This window comes from Puma concolor, chromosome D1 (assembly GCF_028749965.1).
Source record: "Puma concolor isolate L17-30 chromosome D1, mPumCon1.1.hap2, whole genome shotgun sequence".
In the NCBI taxonomy this organism is placed as follows: domain Eukaryota; kingdom Metazoa; phylum Chordata; class Mammalia; order Carnivora; family Felidae; genus Puma; species Puma concolor.
Genome location: NC_141676.1, coordinates 105,104,704 through 105,124,040, shown reverse-complemented (window position 1 = coordinate 105,124,040; position 19,337 = coordinate 105,104,704). Strand labels below are relative to the sequence as shown.

General features: G+C 43.1%; 1 protein-coding gene across 1 annotated transcript in view; it reads right to left on the bottom strand.

Moving 5' to 3' along the window:
* Positions 1-10,822: 10,822 nt before the first annotated feature.
* Positions 10,823-19,337, bottom strand: part of ZW10 (zw10 kinetochore protein) — a 35,836-nt gene continuing 27,321 nt past the window's right edge. Inside the window, exons 11-16 of the mRNA XM_025929040.2 lie at positions 17,517-17,588; positions 16,755-16,924; positions 15,774-15,904; positions 14,944-15,075; positions 13,940-14,142; positions 10,823-11,427 (exon numbers count right to left, since the gene is read on the bottom strand). Of these exons, the coding sequence (XP_025784825.2) occupies positions 11,307-11,427; positions 13,940-14,142; positions 14,944-15,075; positions 15,774-15,904; positions 16,755-16,924; positions 17,517-17,588 (829 nt within the window). The 3' untranslated portion in view covers positions 10,823-11,306. The remainder of the gene's footprint in view (positions 11,428-13,939; positions 14,143-14,943; positions 15,076-15,773; positions 15,905-16,754; positions 16,925-17,516; positions 17,589-19,337) is intronic.

Here is a 19,337-nt window from a genome sequence, read left to right as displayed (position 1 = left end):
AAAAAACACAGTCTGCAAATCACAATAAAGCGAAGTGCAATAAAACAAGGTATGTCTGTCTGCATAGAGTTACTCCTAGCACTTTGCCCAGTAAGCAGCACATCATAGTCCCCAAATTAGAAAAAAAAAAAAAAAAATTAGCTCCATTCTGTCCTGCCCTGCACTCCTGTTGCATCAGCCACTAAGGCAGCCATAAAAAGTGGGAAGGACAAAAAAACAAAAACAAAAACAACTCCCTTGTCCCCACGCAGGAGCATGCATTCCCAAGAGGATAGGGAAACAAGGCCTCCCTTGTTCAAATATTCAGACAAAAACTTACCCAAGTTGTATTCTAGGAAATGATTTCTAAGCCTACAAGGAAGGAACTATCCATGGTTTCTGGAGGACTTCTCAAACTCAGGGATAAAATATGAAGTTTATAATTTACATACCATAAATAAAAATACCAACTATAGTCAAATTGTTCAAACAATTGTTCATTTTGTTAAGCAACTACGTTTTCCTTTTTTAACTTTGTTTAAAAGCCGTTTACTTTGGGGGCGCCTAGGTGGCTCATTCGGGTAAGCATCCAACTTTGGCTCAGACCATGATCCTGTAGTTCACCTGTTCGAGCCCCTCGTCAGGCTCTGTGCTGACAGCTCGGAGCCTGGAGCCTGCATCGGACTCTGTGTCTCCCTCTCTCTCTACCCCTCCCCTGCTTGTGCTCTGTCTCAAAAAATAAATAAATAAATAAAAGGTCAACTTTGGGAGTCATTCAAATTTCTGTCTAAAGACAAGTTTGTGGAATACTCAGTCAAACATGGACTACGAGGAGATTTCCCCACATGGTGAATCAGTGGTGTCACTATTGGACACAAAGGGCATTTTTCACCTGCTTTAATTAAGACAAAAAGGAGTAGCAAAAGATATCAATCATGTGGTTGATTAAAAATAACTTCCCAAACATCTGCTCTAGTTCAGCAATAGCCACCTGACATTTTAAATCAGTATCTAACAACTGATATGACTGTAAAACCTTTGTGACTCAGAGAAAATAAGTCACTCTCTCCATGTGCAACCTTCTCGGATACCCACTTTGTCACCCACTGGTCTTTCCTTTCTTCTCCAAGACTTGCTCTCATCAGTCACCCAAAGCCCATTCATGCCTGCCAGTATATGGTGCAGGGTCGGGCACTGCACAAGGTGCTCTGCTTTCTGGGAACTCAGTCCAGGTCAGACACACACATGCAGAACACAGAGACCACACCATGACCCCGGTAATATGGCGGATGATAAAATCAACATAAGCAAAGTGAGAGTTTTGTTTTCACATCAGCTTGTGTAGGGGCAGCGTCTTTGATGTTTATTCTGTCTTCACGACCATCCCAGAAGGTGAGCAACACAGGAATTTCTATCTCTGGTAAGTGACCAGGCATAGAGAGCAGAGGAGCTAACTGTTTTGCCCAAGTTCACACGGCTAGGCCAAGTGACAGGAGCAAGGAGAAAATCATGTCTTCTGATTTTACATCAGCGCTCTCTGCCCACCCCCACCCCTCCAGGGCTGCCCCCTGCAGATCTGGGAAGACCAGTGAGAGACTGCCAAGGTCAGTGGTCCCTGGAGCGAGAGGCAAGCCGAAGACCGGGGTTGAGGTGGGGAGACAGGGAGAGGTTTGAGGAACCATGCCAGCTCGGACAGGTGGGGTGGAAGCAGCTGACAAAACCAGCATCAGCCCATGAAGTTTCCGCGGCGGTGATTTTCGGAAACCCTCCAAATTATGGGAGAACTGACTTGGTATGTGGCAAGATGAGGAAGGAGGGGCACAAAACCACAACGGTCTTTCCTTTTATTCTGGTTCCCGTTCAGTTTTAAAAGATATACCCAGGCTAGAAAAATGCTAATGCCACTTCAGCGACCCTCTCTTTTCCTGCCGGAACAGAAGCAAAGTTCCGAGGGCCCTGGGGCCGCATCAGGGATGCCTGGAATCAACAATGAGCTCTGCCAGTCTTGTCTCTGTCCTCTGCCAGTCTGTGAACCAGGGTTACAAAGCAGCTGTCACAGTAACTTGACTAATTAAATTAGAGCCCACTGAATGCTTTATTGACCTGAGACTCACTCCAGTGAGCAGGCCCACTTCAAAGGTGACTATGTTCATGGCTCTTAGTTAACAGATTAAATAAAATAGACAAAGACAATGATGGGCAATAGGAAAAGTCCTGTTCCTGTAAACAAAGCGTCTAAAGCACAGCTGCTAGAGTGTGTGACCTGCTATGGGGAGAGTTGTGTGTTCCCTCTACCCAGATACATATGTTGAAGCCTTAACTCAGAACGTGACCGTATTTATGGGGGTGCCTGGGTGGCTCAGTCGGTTAAGTGTCTGACTCTTGGTTTCGGTTCAGGTCGTAGTCTCACGTTTCATGAGTTCAATCCCCGCATTGGGCTCTGTGCCAACGGTGCAGAGCCTACTTGGGATTCTCTCTCTCTCCCTCTCTCTCTGTACCTACCTACCTTGTTCTCTCTGTCTCTCTCGAAATGAATAAACTTTAAAAAATTTTTTAAATAAAATAAAATTAAATTAAATTAAAATAAAAAATAAAATAAAATAAAATAAAATAAAAGTGACTGTATTTAGAGACAGGGTCTTCATGGAGGTATTCAAGTTCAAAGAAGGTCATTAGGATGGGCCCTAATCCAATATGACTGGTATCCTTGAAAATAGGGGAAATCTGGACAGAGATGCAGAGAGAAAAGATGATACAAAGAGACAAAGAGAAGACAGCCGTCTACAAGCCAAGGAGACAGGACTGGAACAGACCTGATCTTGGACTTCCAGCCTCCAAAACTGAGACAATACATCTGTGCTGTTGAAGCCCCCCAGTTTGAGGTACTCTGTTTTAGCAGCTCTGGCCAACTAATACCTCTGGACACATATGAGAGGCAAGAAGACCCCTGGGGGAAAGGACTTTTCATGAGAACAGTAAAAACAACACCAGCTCTGGACTCAAAACAAACCTGGGTTGGGACCCTGACTTTGTATTACTCACTGTGTGTATTTAGGCAAGACAGTTGACCTGTCCGTGCCTTGACTCCTCGTCTGCAAAAGGGACACATATCTTCTTCAAAGGAGCGGTTTTAGGAGTAAATGTGGAAACACACTCTTTGGCTTATCCAGGTCCAGGCTGCACAGATCCAGCCCCTCAACAAGTTGGCAGAGCCGTCAGTGGAACTTCTGACCATCCAGCAAATACTGACGGTGATGATCACAAGGCGCTTTTGTAAAGTAACTGCAAAGTGCACGTTCACCTGATTATTACCACACCGTCTGTGGGATTCTGTGAACATTATGATGAATGTTTCCCTTCACTCGGTTCCTTCTGCCCCACTGAATTTATTGCACACTTGCTCTTTGTCTCTCCAACCAGGGACTTCAGCTCTCTGCTTAAAAGTCCCCTCCTGCATTTCTGCTGGCAGCCTTGGAACAGAAGGGGAGTGTATTCAGCCCCCAGGGCCTCCCTCTCTCTCATCGCCTCCCTCTCATGCTCACTCCTGGAGACAGCCATATAGACTTTGGGGGAAAAAAAAAAAGCTTCTTACTTAAATCATCCCACCTCCACCCAAAAATAATCATCATAACAAAACCAAATGGAAAACCACTTCCAGTAGCATTTCATATAATAAAGCCCTAGCTGTACAGAATTATTGGCAAATTGGCTGTTTTGGTTAACTGCCTATGCTATTTAAAAGTCACCCTATGAAGAATTAGATGTCAATCATGTATGCTAAACTCCAAGTGCATTGGGATGGTTTGATCCTCACCAGTTTGAAAGTCTTACAGAATTTGGCAGTGTTTCAGGGACTCTGTCAGGGCTATAGTTGGTGCTGAAGACTCTTGATAAGAAGAACTGAAGATAATTTGTGTCTCTAGGTTATATAAATTGTAAACATGTTTTAAACATATACATAAATACAAATATCCACACATAGCCAAGGGAAGAAGTTCCCCTGGGTCCCCAGATCAATTCCTTCCCATGTTAGAGGCCTCACAGGTTACTTACAAGGACACTCCAGTGGGTGTATGGGTGGCTCAGTTGGTTAAGCATCCTGACTTTGGCTCAGGTCATGATCTCTCAGTTTGTGGGAGCAAACCCCATGTTGGACTCTGCTACAGCTTGGAGCCTAGAACCTTCTTTGGATTCTGTGTCTCCCTCTCTCTGCCCCTCTTTCGTTTGTTCCTTCTCTCTCTCTCAAAAATAAATAAAATAAAAACTTTAAAGAAAAAAAATGACACTCCAGCTCACACAGCAAAGGTGCCTCCCCACCCCCCCCCCCACCCCCCGCTACTCTCTTTAGGTGGCTTACAATGTCACACATCGTGTGGGGTTGACTTCAAACCACTCGGTGAATATTCAGGCTTACTCTGCCCAGCTCTATATCAAGAAAAGCATTAGACACCATTCCTGCCCTCAAAGGAGTTCCAGTTTAGTTGGGGAACTGCCTACAAAATTAAATCCTAAATTGGGTGCATTGAGTTTGAAGCACTGGACACTGGAATTAACAGGTCTGTGATCACTATTCAGGGCCAGGTCCTGTGCTGTGTACTTAGCATAGATTAAGTCACTTCATCTTTTTCGCAAGCCCGTGAGCTCAGTCACACGATTGTCCCCACTTTACAAATTCTGAGTCAGAGAAAATACATAATTCATGCAAGGTCACAGAGCTGAGAAAGTGCAGCCTTGGGTCCCTGTGACCCCGCAGCCTGTGCTAGCCCTCCACCCTCCAACCAGGCCCCTTCCACCCTTCCTTCCTCCCAAGGCCAGCCGGCCCAGCTGGCCACCGAGAAGATCTTCCAAAGGACCAGAATGGAGTCCCTTTCAGTCTTTCTTCCCTGCCCTTTTTGTCCCCATAGCTCCTGCTAGTCTTTCCCAAGATAAGATGATGAAACCAAAAACCAGAAATCTCAGCCTGGAGGCTTTCTCAGGAGCCCCTTTCTTTTGCTCTAAAGCAAACTCCAAGGCAAAACACACTTGAATACAAATTTTCAAAGGTGTTTACTTGTCTTCGCTTCGTGTTAGAATAGCATTGCTTTCCTAATGAGACTGTGGCTTTGCCTTTATGAAAAGAAAGCTGTCATATAGGTCTGCTTCTCCTCTGACTAAACTATTCTTTCCTTCTTACTGTTTTGCTGGCAGAAATTGGTAAGAGACAAACAACAGCCACAAGTTAAGATTCTGTGGAGTTCTCAGGGACCCCAAGTTAAATTATCATAGGTTGATAAAGTGAACGTTAAGCAACGAGGCACGTGAGGTAAAGGGAAGCAGAAAAAGGATAAGTAACATTGCCTCCCCCCAGCCAGATGGAAGAGGTGGCTGATATTTTTCTAAAATGAACAAGAAGTTGACACCGGGTGGTAGGGGATTTCAACTCTCCCGTAAGACTCCCAGAAGCCCCACTCTGCTAAAACCCAGAATGCCCAGTGTTTTTGTTTTTGTTTTTGTTTTTTTTAACTATTAGCCTTGCTAATAATTGCTTTTCAGAAAGTCAAAGAGGCAAACAGGCACTTTTTATCCAAAACGTCAGATAGAGGACAATTGCAAATTTCACAACAAGCAAGGAAGAAACGATGTGGTCTAGGCATGGGCCCTGGCTTTAGGGAAGCGTATTTCAGAGATCACAGACAGTTGCCAGAAATGATCTCACAGCCAAAGACTTTAAAAGAAAGACATCACACTATGGATGAAAGGGGAGGGGGAGGGAGTTCGAAAGTGAAAATCTGACAATATAATAAAATATGATGATATCACACACACACACACACACACACACACACACACACACACACACACACACACACAAAAGCAGCAGTTTGGCTGCAAATGGAAACCAGCAATGAGTTCTACAAAACAACAACAAACAGTCCCTTCATAAGCAAAAGTATCAAAATGGCCTGGACACAGAAAAATAGCTTCAGAAAGATCAAAGCCCAGAATGTGCTGAAGTTTATAAGAAACATTATTTCAAGGAGCTTGCAGGGGTGAGGGGGGTTGGGGGGGTGGAGGGAGTATAGTCCGCGAAAGGAAAGAATCGAAAGAGCTCAGCTCCACTGGGAGCTGATGGTGTGATGTTGAAAACCAAGAGAACACTGAACTATTCCAACACTGTTATGCTTCCATATTCCCTATCAAGGAGAATGATCTTCGGCCTGGAAAGGATAGAACAGACATCGTTGAAAGGAAAATGAAGCCAAAGATAGGTGAAAAGACAGAAAAAGCAAAGCTGGGTTTCCAATGAGCTCATAATTTCAGACTCGGATGAATTCTACCCCACAGGACTTAAAAATGAAAGTGCACATGTAATCCCAAACCCATGCTATTATTTGTGAGCAACAGCAAGGGCCCCAACTTTGAAAAAGGAGGCAAAAGATCTACTGCTACTTTGGACCAATGCCATCGAAGTTAATTTTACAGAAGATCCCAGGACACCTTACTAAATAGATAGTTGGTGAGCAAGAAGTCCTAATTTTTTCATTTTAAGTAATAATAATGCAGATACAGATGTGGCAAACTATTTAGGCTTTACATTTAGGAACACAGCTTGGTGCTGAAATGAAATTAAATTTATAACAAAGTTAATCTGACATACTTAATGTCATGCATCATTTTTATCATCTTCCATGTTAATCAAGCATAAATGGAGCCCTTCGTGCAAACGAAAACAGTTACTATTCTTTTAAAGTCAGAGAATGGGAATGGGAGACAGAAACCTGGCAGTGGCCACTCTACACCCCACACTCCACCAGGCAGACCTTAGGGAAGAGGGTTGCCCTGCCTTAAACCAAACCAGTTGCAGACTCCAGTCAATACCCCGACCTTGGACCCAATAGCTGGAGCCGCGTCACCATGTCTGTGAAGACAACCTCTGTGGAAAAAACCCAGGAAAATCTGGTTCTAAGAGGGTTCTAAAATCTGGTTCATCAGAGGATATCCTCCCTGATGAAACAATCAACAAGTGGAAGGTCTTTGCTGGGCACCCTTAGAACCCAGAAACTACAGGATTGGGTTAGCTGGAGCAAGCGGCCAGGGCAGAGAGGAGGCTCAAAAGGGAAGTGATGGCATGAGTCAGCCGTCAGGCGCAGTTAGGTGTTTACCTCACAGCCAGTGTTCAGGGAACAGGAGGAGCCTGAGTGGAGAAGTATGGTTGGGGAAGCAGGGAGGGTGGCAGGCAGGTGGGGGATCCGCCTGCCGGCAGAGGAGAGGGGGAATGAGGAGAGGCAAAGGATGCAAACAAGAAAAAGCTACAAAGGAAACAAGAGTCAGACTTTACATAGAAATGAGCCCTGGGTTTGAAATGAGAGGCTGCCTGGCATTTGCTTCCACATTCAGTGTGTTTGTGGGAGCAGGGAGGACGGAGGGGTACAGATGATCAGAGCTGTTGCGTTGCCTGGGTGATCATAATTGTTGAAGATGGGTGATGGGTACCTAGGGGTGTAATATTTTCTATACTTTTATAATATGTTCCCCCCCCATCTTTTTTTTTTTTTTTTTGGAAGCTACTAAAACTTTTCCATTTACTAAGTTAAAAAGGGGGAGGGGAACCACCCAAATCCTTATAATAATGGCCAACACAATCTTACCTTCTCCTGTTACTTTGCTAACCTCCCCGCCTCCTACTCTCTCCCCCCTCTCTGCTATTCCTTGAGTTCACCAGGCACGCTTCTCCCACCTTAGGGCTCTGCAAGGGCTGCTCTCTCTGCTTAGAACTACCTGCATCTTGTAGCCACACAGCTTACTTACCGTCTCAAGGAGACGTACTCTGACCACTCTATTTGGAATGGCAGCTCACTCCCCTTTTCCCCCTTCTCTGGATCTCCAGTGGAGTTCACATTTTTCACTCTACGTGTATTCTTTACACAGCACTTAAAATCTTCAGACATATTGCCTAATTTACTTTGTTTCTTACCCGTCTTTGTCACTAGAATTTAAATCGCCAGAGGGACAGGGCATTTTCGTTTGGTGGGGGTAGGTTGTTCAGTGACTAGGGCGATGCTCGACACCCAATAAATGTAAGTGGAATAAACGCGGGGAGTTTTAGAACTGCACAGAGGGCTGAGACCAGGGAGGGGGCAGGTGTCTCTCTCTGGTCTTGGTACCAGTCCCCCATGGTGCTCTTCCCCACCAAACAAGAAATCTAGGGCACCTGATTTCTGAGGAGGAGTGAAGAACTCATACATAGCTCATCAGGTTTATTGCCCTCCTCCCAACCTCCAGGCAGATGTTTCATAACTTGGTTTCTAAGGCTATTCCCGGGTTGTATCACGTGCCATCGCAAAATCCTTAACCAAACTTCTCATGACAACGTGAGGAATTCGGTCTAAACCGTATGATCATTGAACAACTCAAAATTGGGGCTTTGTAGCTTTCAGGAGATTTTAGGCTATTAGCACGATGAGTATTTTTAGAGGGAGTCATCACAAAACAAATGTTCAAAAATCAAGTCTATGATTAGGAAGAATGTGGGCACCAAAACCCAATTTTAAAGGAAGAGTGCTTTGATAATCTCCAATAGCTTTATCCACTTCCTGCATGTAGAACTATCTCCCCTTACAAGGCAGTTACTCCTATACACAGCTTCACACATCCATGGCACAAAGTAGCTGTGGAGCTGGGGCAAACATCTTTGGGCTGGTTTTCTTATGACAAAACTATGGTGTGTGTGTGTGTACACATCATAACTTTCAGCTGGACAAAATCTTGGGAAATCAAATAAGCAACAGAATGAAACCCCAAAAAAGGCTGGGAATCATGGCCTTAAGTGACAGCGTTAAGTATCCACCAGCACAGGAAGTCAATTATCCACATCTTCCTTAACAATGGTATTGATCAAAGAAAATACCGTTTGATCTATTCACAAGTGATCGCTTGGCGACATTTTGCAGCTTGCAGGACAGATGCTGTTCACAGTCTGGATGACCTTCGTGGGCTAACCCAGGTCAGGATACAGGGGCAGGGCAAAATTTCCACAGACCAGACCTAGCTGCCTTGTGATGCTCGCAGGCATGAGGTGAGAGTGCCATCTGGAGGATCTCCCTTTTAAAGAGAAACCCTTGTGCAAAACTGACATGGAACAAGTCCCCAACAATTCAGGATCCATGTGGGGACAGAAGCCACTATCAAGTGGATTCAAGCTGTCTGCAGTCTTGCCTTTTTAACAAAAACTTTCCTTTTTCCTAAAAGCCTGGGGACCCTTTTATGAGTTTCATTCTTAGGAGTCATTTGTATAGTTCTGATTGTTATGTGGGAAGAGGTTCCTTCTGGGTGGCCCATGGAGCCCATTAAACGAGTCCTCAAGTTCCCTTCCTCCCATCACCTGCGTGCTCTCTCCAAAAGAAGGTTCTACTCACTTCCAGCTCAGGTTCCCAATCAGAACAGGTACCTTCAAGGTCCCTGCAAGAGCTGCCAGACAACCCCAGCTCCCACGTGCCTGATCAAATGGCTCAGCTCTCACCAAAATGGACATGCACTTCATCATCCACCAACCCCAGCCCTGGCCAGGGAGGAAGATGGACTGTGCCTGCTCTGTGTGCCACGGTCTTCAAACTATTCATGAGGGGACACAGTCCTGACACCGTCTACACAGCCTCAGGAGAACTATAATGCAATTTTCTGTGTTATTGAGGAGAGGGAAAGAGTGAGAAGTGCTTTTCAGTTACAAGAGATCCCACCCCCAAATTGCAGTACCTGTCAAGCGACCGTAATAGCTTCTACGAACAAAAGAAATCTGCTATTCTGTGTAATAGTCCTGGGATGCATTTATTTCAGTTCTGTCCTTAGTTCCCCATTCTCTCGACTGTGGAGAAAAAAAGACTGCTCCCTGAAATTGTACAAAGTTTCCAAAGCAGGTATTTTTTTCACCTGTGAAAATGGCTCCCTCCTCTCTCAGGAGAGACAACTCCTTTGTTCTCAAAAAACTAACATGGGTTCAGGCCATTCTTTTTTCTGTGAGCTCTCATAGTAGGACCTGTTCAGCATAGACAAACAGCTTATCACTAACCAGCCGATTTCTCTTATTAAGAACAGAAACAGGCTTCTTTCTTATTCATTATCCTGTGACTCTTCTAGTAGGTAAAAGAAACACTATGCAACCAGAATGACGAGGAACTGCACCAGAAGAGAGGGGGTGAAGGCAGAACACTTGAAGACAGGAGGAAAAAATAATTGTTCTTGTGTGCCAGGAATCAAGGGCTTAAGGCCTCAGGAACCATGCCCAATGGACTGAAAACTTCTTCCAGGCAGCATCTGCTTCAGCAGCACCTAAAAATCACACCCTTCGCCCTCTTTTCATGAGAGGAAACAGTATTTCAGTATGAAGAATATCAAGGACTGCAGAGGCCAAGGATAACTTTGATAGGATACCTCCGTCCGATGGCTGAAAAGAGTTAGAAACAGATGAAGCCGAACTGAAGAATTACCTATGTCCAGCAAATAAAGGGCTGGGCTCCAGAGCCCAGAGTTAGATCTCAGGGCATATATACATGCCAAAGGAACATTATCAATTGAAAACTTCTGTCATTTGGTAGGGTACAGAAACAGTGGAGCTTAAGAAGGTGGGGGAAAAAAAAATCCAACTAAGAAAATAGAATTTAGTTGAAATAGCAGAAAGGGTCAAAAACTTATACTGAAAGGAAGACCTAGGATTTCTAGGCCTTCCAAGAAAGAAGCAAGAAGATGATACATCAGGGAGTCCTCTGTGAGGATCATAATTGTCAATAAAAAGAATGGTGTGGAAGACAAGAAAACTTGTTGGTGTCTTTTGTCAAAGCTCACCATGTTATTAAAGACACTCATCCTGAACTCTGAAAAGCATTATTTATTGGAAAGAACTATTAAAGGAAGTCTCCTTAATTCCTCCGAGGACAAACACAGTTCCCGTCTCCCAAAACATACGTACCATTTGCTCACGAGTTCTTTACCCTGACTCATGGAATCCCCTGGATTCCCTGACCCAAGACCAGGCCTTACATTCACAACAGACACAGTCCCCAGAAGGCCCAGAAGCGACATGGATTAGTGCTACCCTACAGCGTCTTATCAAAGGAGGATGGCTAGGAAGCCAACAAGTTGAGGTGCTTCACTTGACAGCTTATCTTAACATCCAGTTCTTCAACAAAGCCTCATACAAGCCAGGAGGTAAGGCGTTCTTAGGTGAAATCAGACTTCCACGATATACTTGGTTCACCAAAACTAACAGATGATTCCAAGAAGTCTTTAAAGGAGTCATTATGCCAAGAGAGGAATCCAAGTAGTCAAAACATGGCTTTCTTGGGAAGATACAGCTATTTAATCTTAGCAAGGGCAGCTGCTCTTCTTTCTGTGTTCTGGAACAAGGCACGGATTAAAGCTTTTACTTCAGTGGAAGAGAATGCAGCTGCCAGGGGCCCCTTTCCATCTGCCCACCTGCAAAATAAAAGATAAAATTCTATTTCCTGTTATGTCTCTGGATAAGCAAGATTTTAAAACTGCTTACTGGATCCCAAATGCTAGTTGGTTTTAAATGGAAGTAAAACAGGGGCGCCTGGGTGGCGCAGTCGGTTAAGCGTCCGACTTCAGCCAGGTCACGATCTCGCGGTCCGTGAGTTCGAGCCCCGCATCAGGCTCTGGGCTGATGGCTCAGAGCCTGGAGCCTGTTTCCGATTCTGTGTCTCCCTCTCTCTCTGCTCCTCCCCCGTTCATGCTCTGTCTCTCTCTGTCCCAAAAATAAATAAACGTTGAAAAAAAAAAAAAAATTTAAATGGAAGTAAAACAAATGCTGGCATCCTTCCCCTTCTTTCTGGATCCTCCACTCAATCTCTTTAACTCCTGCTTCTTGGCTGCATTTTGCTATCAGCACAGTCAGATGAAGAGACCAAGTTAGGAAGGTAAGACTCTTCCCCATTATTCTATACTAAGTCCTGTTTGAACTTGAGAATTATGGCCACATCCTTACATGGTTACATGGAGTCTGGGGATCTGTGACTATTTTAAAAAATGAGCCACAGGCAACAAATTTTAACCAACAAAGGATTGGCGTAAAAAATACACAGTGAACTCCCATGAGTCAATAATGAAATCACAAACAACCTCGTAGAATAAAGGGCAAAATGTGAACAGGTCATTTGCTACAACAAAAGAAAAACAAATGATCCATAAAAAGATGCTCAACATCATTAGAATTCAGGGAAATGTAAGTTACAGTGACAACGAACTACCATTTCACACTAACTACAGGAGCAAAAATTCTGAAGTCTGACGATACCAAATACTGGTGAAACCATGAAGCGGCAGGACTCAATAATGAAATATCTGTAAAACAGAACACGCTACAGCTCTGAAGACAAACATGCACGCAGCCCTTTACACAGTCATGAGTCAACTTCAAAAAAACCCAATATTGACCGAAAGAAGCAACTTACAGACGCTTCCGTTTACAGAAAGTTCAAACACGAGCAGGCCTAAACTTTATACTGTTCAGAGACACATGCAAAAGTGGCAAAACTATGAAGGAAAGCAAAGGAAATAAGGAAGGAACACAAAATTCGAGACAGTGGCTGCCTGCGGGGACAAACATTTGGAGAGGGGAAACACAGGAGTCTTCGCAGGATCGGTAATATTTTTCTTATATTAGGTAACAGGTACATGAAAATTTTACTTGTTTCCTTTTAAGTGTAAATACGTTACATGTTGTATTCCTTTGTATGTTTGTTTTATGATTTTAAAGCATTTAAACTATACCATCGGAGGTAGATTCTTCAGTAAAAAATGTTCCCAATTAACTACTATCCTCATGTTTACTGAAACCTCTAGGAGAAAAATTCTTCCTAGGCAGAAAAAAAAGAAGATACACCAGTATTGTGACTGTTCTCAACACAAAGAATTATTATTAGGCTGCAGCAGCAGAAAGAAACTTTCTTATCTGCTGTCCTCTGGAGTCTTACCTAAAGACATCTTATTATCCACTAAGGACTTATAAATAACAAATACATTAAATCTCGTAATAATGAGGTTGGAAGTATTTTGATGTGACTTTTTTCAGGCAGAAATGTCATTTTCTTTGTTTTAGAATGAACAATATATGCTGAGAAAAACTCAGACACATCTGGGGTGACTGGTCTAATACAACGGGGCACCTGTAATTCACTAAAGAACCAGGCTAAAATAGGCAGACAAGTAGCTATAAGGATGGGGAGAGACCTTGAGGCCTATTCAGGGATTCCCTATGCAAGGTATGCATACTCTGATTATTAATATCTACCAAGACAATAATAAAAGCATCCATGAATGTGTAACTAACCTGTGTCTATCCTTTTTTGTGCAGCATCAATGACCTCTGCATACTAAGTATGATACAATAAAGCATACAGTTACCCCACACAGCAATGTTAACTAATGGTGTTCGGTGTCAGGGGGTGGGAAAAACATCATCTGCTACATTTAAGACAAGAGGAATCCTCTCTATGTGTATGATGCTTAATCTCTAAAACCACTGTACTCCCCGCAGAAAAACTGCTGGTCCATCAAACAGTGGTTGATGTGGAATATTCCATACAAATAAAAGTCAATTTCTGTTAGCGAATCAAAGCCAGTCGTAAAATGTATCCACCGTGGGTTAAAACAGGCAACACTTCCCATCCAGGTATCAGAAGGTTGTACTTCTTACAAATGAAAGACCATCTGCACAGCATGCCAAACAACATGCTGAAGACTAAAATAGTATGAAACAAGAAGTCTTTATGTTATCAAACAGGAGAAAGTGGTAATGGGGACCCACACGATTAGAGATCATGGCAAGGCTCCAACTACTGTTACTCAACATGAAACTCTTTCCTGAGCAACTGGTTAAGAAACAGAGAAAAGCACTGCTCTCAGTGGCACTCGCACTCTGTAGCTATCTTTAGAGAGACACATTCCTCTGTAAAAGGGTCATACCTACCGATCCCCAATTTCTTGCAGGCTGGCTTGTAACATCATCATCAATTCCTTGAATGGCATCCATTTGGGCACATAGACTGGAACCTCTTCTTGGTATTTCTTGTTCTTGCTTTCTTCAGAGAGAGGTGCAAACACTTGGGGTCCCTCGTCCACCACCGTTTTGCATAAGGAATACAATCTATCACCATCTTCAGTAGAGATGTCCTGGTTTTGCACAGAGGGAACACAAAATAGAATTGGGCCACCTTAGTGGTAAGGAAAGGGCAAATCTTTAGTGCATGCTGTTTAAGCGGTCAGCTGCAGCAAGTTGTTTTCCAAGCAATTTAGCACACCTTATTAGACATGAGATTTCATCAGCTCTGACAATACTCCTGAAGCTAGAATGACACAAAGTATGTTTCAACACATTGTCAATAATTTAGTGTGCCTGCATGAAAGAGCCCATTTATCCAGAAGAATGTTGTACCGCTTGCTGAAAAGCAGGGGAAATTTTTATAAACAAGGATTCAGTCAATCAATGCTTTGGAGACATCAGCTGGCAGAGCCTGGGCCCCTTGCCTGTAAACTCACGTATATAATCTCTACTACCACAGTGCGCTGGAAAAGGGGCTCCTGCGGAAGGCTGCGTTTCTCTTTACTAAGTTACTGAGCTCACTTGCAAATTAAATAAAATACATAACTTCATACTTTACAATACATCTAAGGGCTACCCAGTTTCCGGCCTCTTCGTTCATAATCTACACAGATGCTACATGGAGAAGCAGGATCGTCCTACTCTTAGGTACGCGTAAAGGAGAGACATTAGCTAGTCACCGGCAAAACAGAATGAAGGCAAAACTAAAAAAAAAAAATAACCCTACAATGAGTTAGACAGGAAACATGAACAATTTCTTCTACCATCTATGTTGACTGAAAATGAGATACCAACATCATTTGCTTAGAAGAGCAATAATCGGAGACAGGAATTGCCATCCCAGGCCTGGTGAGGCATCTAATGGTCCTTACCTCGAGAGCAGTGATTCTGCCAATGATCTCAGAAACTGCTGTATTGAGTAAAGTCCCCATAGCCTTACAATATATATTCACTGGCAGGACATCCTGCCACACAATTCCAAGTCTCTTCAGCTGGTGTAGAACCTGTCAGGAGGATACAGCTGTTGACACGAAAGAGAGACTGTCGCAACTCCTATTTTCTACATTCAAGTGCATCATTTGTGTGTGTTTGGGAGAAGAGGCATTATGAGAAGGGGAGGTAAAGTGATCACAAATATCAGCTTCTTGACTATTAAACCCTAGTGGATATCCCTGCTCGATGAAAAGCAGAACTTAAGCTGAGGATGGGAAAACCACTGTGAGAAGCTAAACCAGGAGCACGGAGAAATGTACAAAATTGTGGAATTATAATATATTGTACACCTGAAACTGATATAACACTGCATGTTCATTTTTACTTCAATAAATAAAATAAATACATAAAAACCATTTGCTCATTTAAAAAAAAGGATAAATCATGTAGGAGAGAGGGGCAGTGAGGTAAAAGCTAGTATTTCAAATTTCCCAAACTCAAGTTCATGGGTCAAAACCTTGCCATGACAGACTTATCAATAACTAGTCACCTTACTGGGTGGATGGAAAGATAGCCTGCTGCTGGCTTGGTGGAGCAAGGAAAGGGCAAGTCTGTAAACATTCCTGTTGAAGGTATCCATATTTTCCACTGGGGGGGCGTGGGGATTAATAGAGCTAACTGCTACACGTTCTTTGGTTGTGGGGGAGCAGGGATGGGGGGCTCATGTACAAAAGGAGTACAAATCGCAGCGCCAGGAGCAGCTGCCCACCTGCCGGACTGCTTTACTTGCTGCAGAATAATTCTCTTCGTCATCCATGTTGGAAAAGTTTCTAGCACTAGATAATCTTTCCAGAAGTTCTCCTTTCTGTGCCCGCATCTGGGCCAGGAAACACTCTGTCCCTGGGGTGGAAAAACAGAATAGAGAATTGCCACTGTTGTCAGGTTACACAGTACAAAGCCAGGGTGGAAGGAGAGAGACAAGCATGAATCACGCATCAGCCTGCTCATTTGAAAACAACTGCTTGCAAGATAACATCATAAAGCTGCTGTGAGGTCACCAGAAATGATAGCTTCTAATACATCAGCCAGTCCCGGCAAACCCAATCTCAGGATAATGTCTTTCCCCATAGTCTGTCCAGGGTCAGATAAGAAACGTCACTTACTCAAGAGCAGCAGCTACTTATTTTTTGACTACATCAACACCACCTAAGGGGAAAGTCAGGAAGTAAAAAACTAAGTGAATCATATGGGTCCTCTGCTTTTCTTAGGCTATCATTATGGTAAACATATTGACTTCTTCCACATTTCATTTCTTTTCATTTTTCATAACCCCAAGTAAAGCTAGGTGGAAGAGCAGGGAGCTATCTTGAGGTTTTGCAAAAGAACAGGCACTTACGCTAGTAAGCTCTTACCGACAATGCTAACAGAATTATCACAATACAAATCTTATTATGTGTCACTCTACTGACATGACTCTGATTTGGCAAATTCACCACACACCAGCAATGCAGTTTGGAACTCTGATGTACCATGAAGTCGTGTCATGGAAAAGTAACACACTTACACAAAGACTGCATTCACTTTAGCAAATTAAGTGACGGGGAACAACTGCTAACGAAATGCTCTCCCACTTTCCAATACAGCTAGGACCACCACCTAATTTCTAGCTGCCTTGTTCATTAATTACAAAGATACTAGGCTGAGGGACTGCATAATCAATACGATTTCCTGAAGTTAAGGATTCCGTTACCAAGCCTCCTGAAGCCAGGGACCAGATCCACGAAAGTGGTAGTGCCATCACAAAGAATGGGGGCGAGACGCAGTCTGAACTGATGTCCGAGGGTCAGCAGGTGGTGAGCAATGTACATACAGTTGTTGTGGTGAATGGCGGCCAACTGGGGCAGTTTTTGAAGGTTCTCCCTATGCCAGGAGGAGGGGTAGAAAAAGAAAGAAATCACAAGTTACTGGGATTGAGGTGGAGGAAATGTTACTTCTCTTTTAAGGTACTTCTAGGCTTTAATAACTGTCTCCTGTACAAATGCATAACAAGATGCGGCCTCATCACCCTGACCCTGTTCAGAGTGACAGCGTCCCGCCTGAGTGCAGCCTGATCCAGTAAGACTATCCCAGGGAGTAACAAAAAAGAGCGAGCCAGGGAACCCAGTGTTGACCTGTGTCGACTCTGTATGTAAACCTAGCACAGCTGTATATAATAATTCCCTTGAAGGACTCACCTGCCCTTCCTCCAAATTCCTTTTTCATCTATGTAATGAAGCACTAAACTCTTTTCTAATGCTCTAGTTTTCAAATTGGCTACAGTTTAGAGTCACCTGGGAAATTTTTAAATATATAGATGTTTAGACTTTTATTAACAAATGACCAATATTCTTTAAACATGTTTGTTTGTTTTTTTTAATGGCTTACTGCATTTAATTGTGAATTTTAGTAACCAAAATATTTTTGGTGGAAATATAAAATGACTGGTTTTAGTCCAACTTACGGGGGCACTTACTTGTGATATGTTGGCACGACATCATGGAACAAATGGAAGATATTCCTCACTGAGTAGAAAAGCTGAACAGCACTAATAAAAAACAGTTTCAATAGAAATGCATAAGGATAGTGGCAATGAGAAAAGAAAATTCAGGTCAAGTGCACATTAGTCATCACCTAAACACCTGCCTTGGTCACTGCTGAACACACCATTAATCTAGATGCAAATATATTCTCAACCAGTGTTTACTAACTAGACTGCAGTTGTAAAAACCTTGATCTGCTAATAATTTCAAGAAGAACAGCATTAACCCAAAGCCTCTTTCCCATTATCAATCTGCCGGTACCCAGACCATCCCTTCAGTAACAAATGGAGCTAAGCCTCAAGCAAATGTCACCTACTCACGGACGCACTCTGCAAAGGGCAAGGTGTCCATAAAGGCATTCACTTGTTCTCTTAGAATCAGTCTGACTGTCAGCTTTCACCTTTTCTCCTTCTTACTCCAATGCAAGGAGATGAATCAACATTTCTAGGACAGAATCCAACCTCAAATTTTTTTTGCCCTTTGAATCTGGCCTTAGAATACCTAAAGATTATTATTAAAATGCACTTGAGCAAATATAAAGTCTGTACGGCTTACTTCCACATAAGAATACCTTAAACTATGTACCTTGAATACAAAGGAATTCCACAAATATTTAGAAAAACAAGTCATGGTTCCTACACCCCAAAACACGGTTACTACTCGATTACTACAATGACCTGATGAAGTTATGTCATTTCATTTTTGCCCCACGTGTTGCTATTCAAGGTTTGGTAATGGGGAAGTGAGTTGTAATGGAGTTGTGTTTCTGTATGTCCTGTTTAAAACCATTTCTTTTAGAGGAAGCAGTGTGTACACAGACACTCATTGTTTACAGTGTTCTGTATTATCAAAAAACTTAGGAAACACTGCCTTGCAGCTCTAACTTCTGGTTAGTATATTTCATTCATGTGACAGCCATGTGACAAAATAGTTACTCCAAAATTTATTTTGCCAAAAGAGTATGTACTTTTCGTTTGTATTTTTCTTCCTACTTATATTTAGAACTGGATGGACCTGTGAACATCACAATTCATTGAAGTCATGGAAATATCTTAGTCAACATGTTCTTTCTAGAGCAGAATAAAATCAAAGGGTCTATTTGCACGTGGAGATAAGAAGGAAAACTCTGGAAGCCCACCTGAGATACGGTGTGGCTGAGGCAGGCCCTAACCAGGACTGTTCTCTCCCGTGAGGAGGAGATAAGGCGCCGCTACCCACAGACACACTAGGAGGCTTCTGCCAGTCTGCTCCGCAGCTCGGGCTCCAGCATGCCGCGTCCCCCTCCATTTAGTAAGAGAGGAGCTCGCGGAGCAGAAAGAGTTCGGTATGAGATGCGGACTCGAGGGTGAGGCACCCCGAATATGGTGTATGTTAAGGGAAATCACCTACAAAGGGTAAAATGAGATCTTCGAACATTCCATGCTTTTCCTTCTACCTTGGCCTTCCAACAAACTACTACTGCGCTAAAAACAAACATTTAAAGTGTAAATTAATTATAATTAGGGCCTGGATTTCACAAAAGGCAAAACGAATGTTCAGCTAAAAGGCCAGGGCAGGCTGGAGCAGAAGGCATAACTACCACTGCTACCACCACCGTCGGTAATAACAGACGTTTGAGTATTGATGATTTTTCAGATAGTATTCGAAGTTCCCTGCAAGTGCTTCCTCACGTAACATCATTCAACTCAAATAAAAAGTAACAAATTAAACAGAAGTTAAAGAGTTTTTTGTAAAAAAGTGATTAACAACTTTAA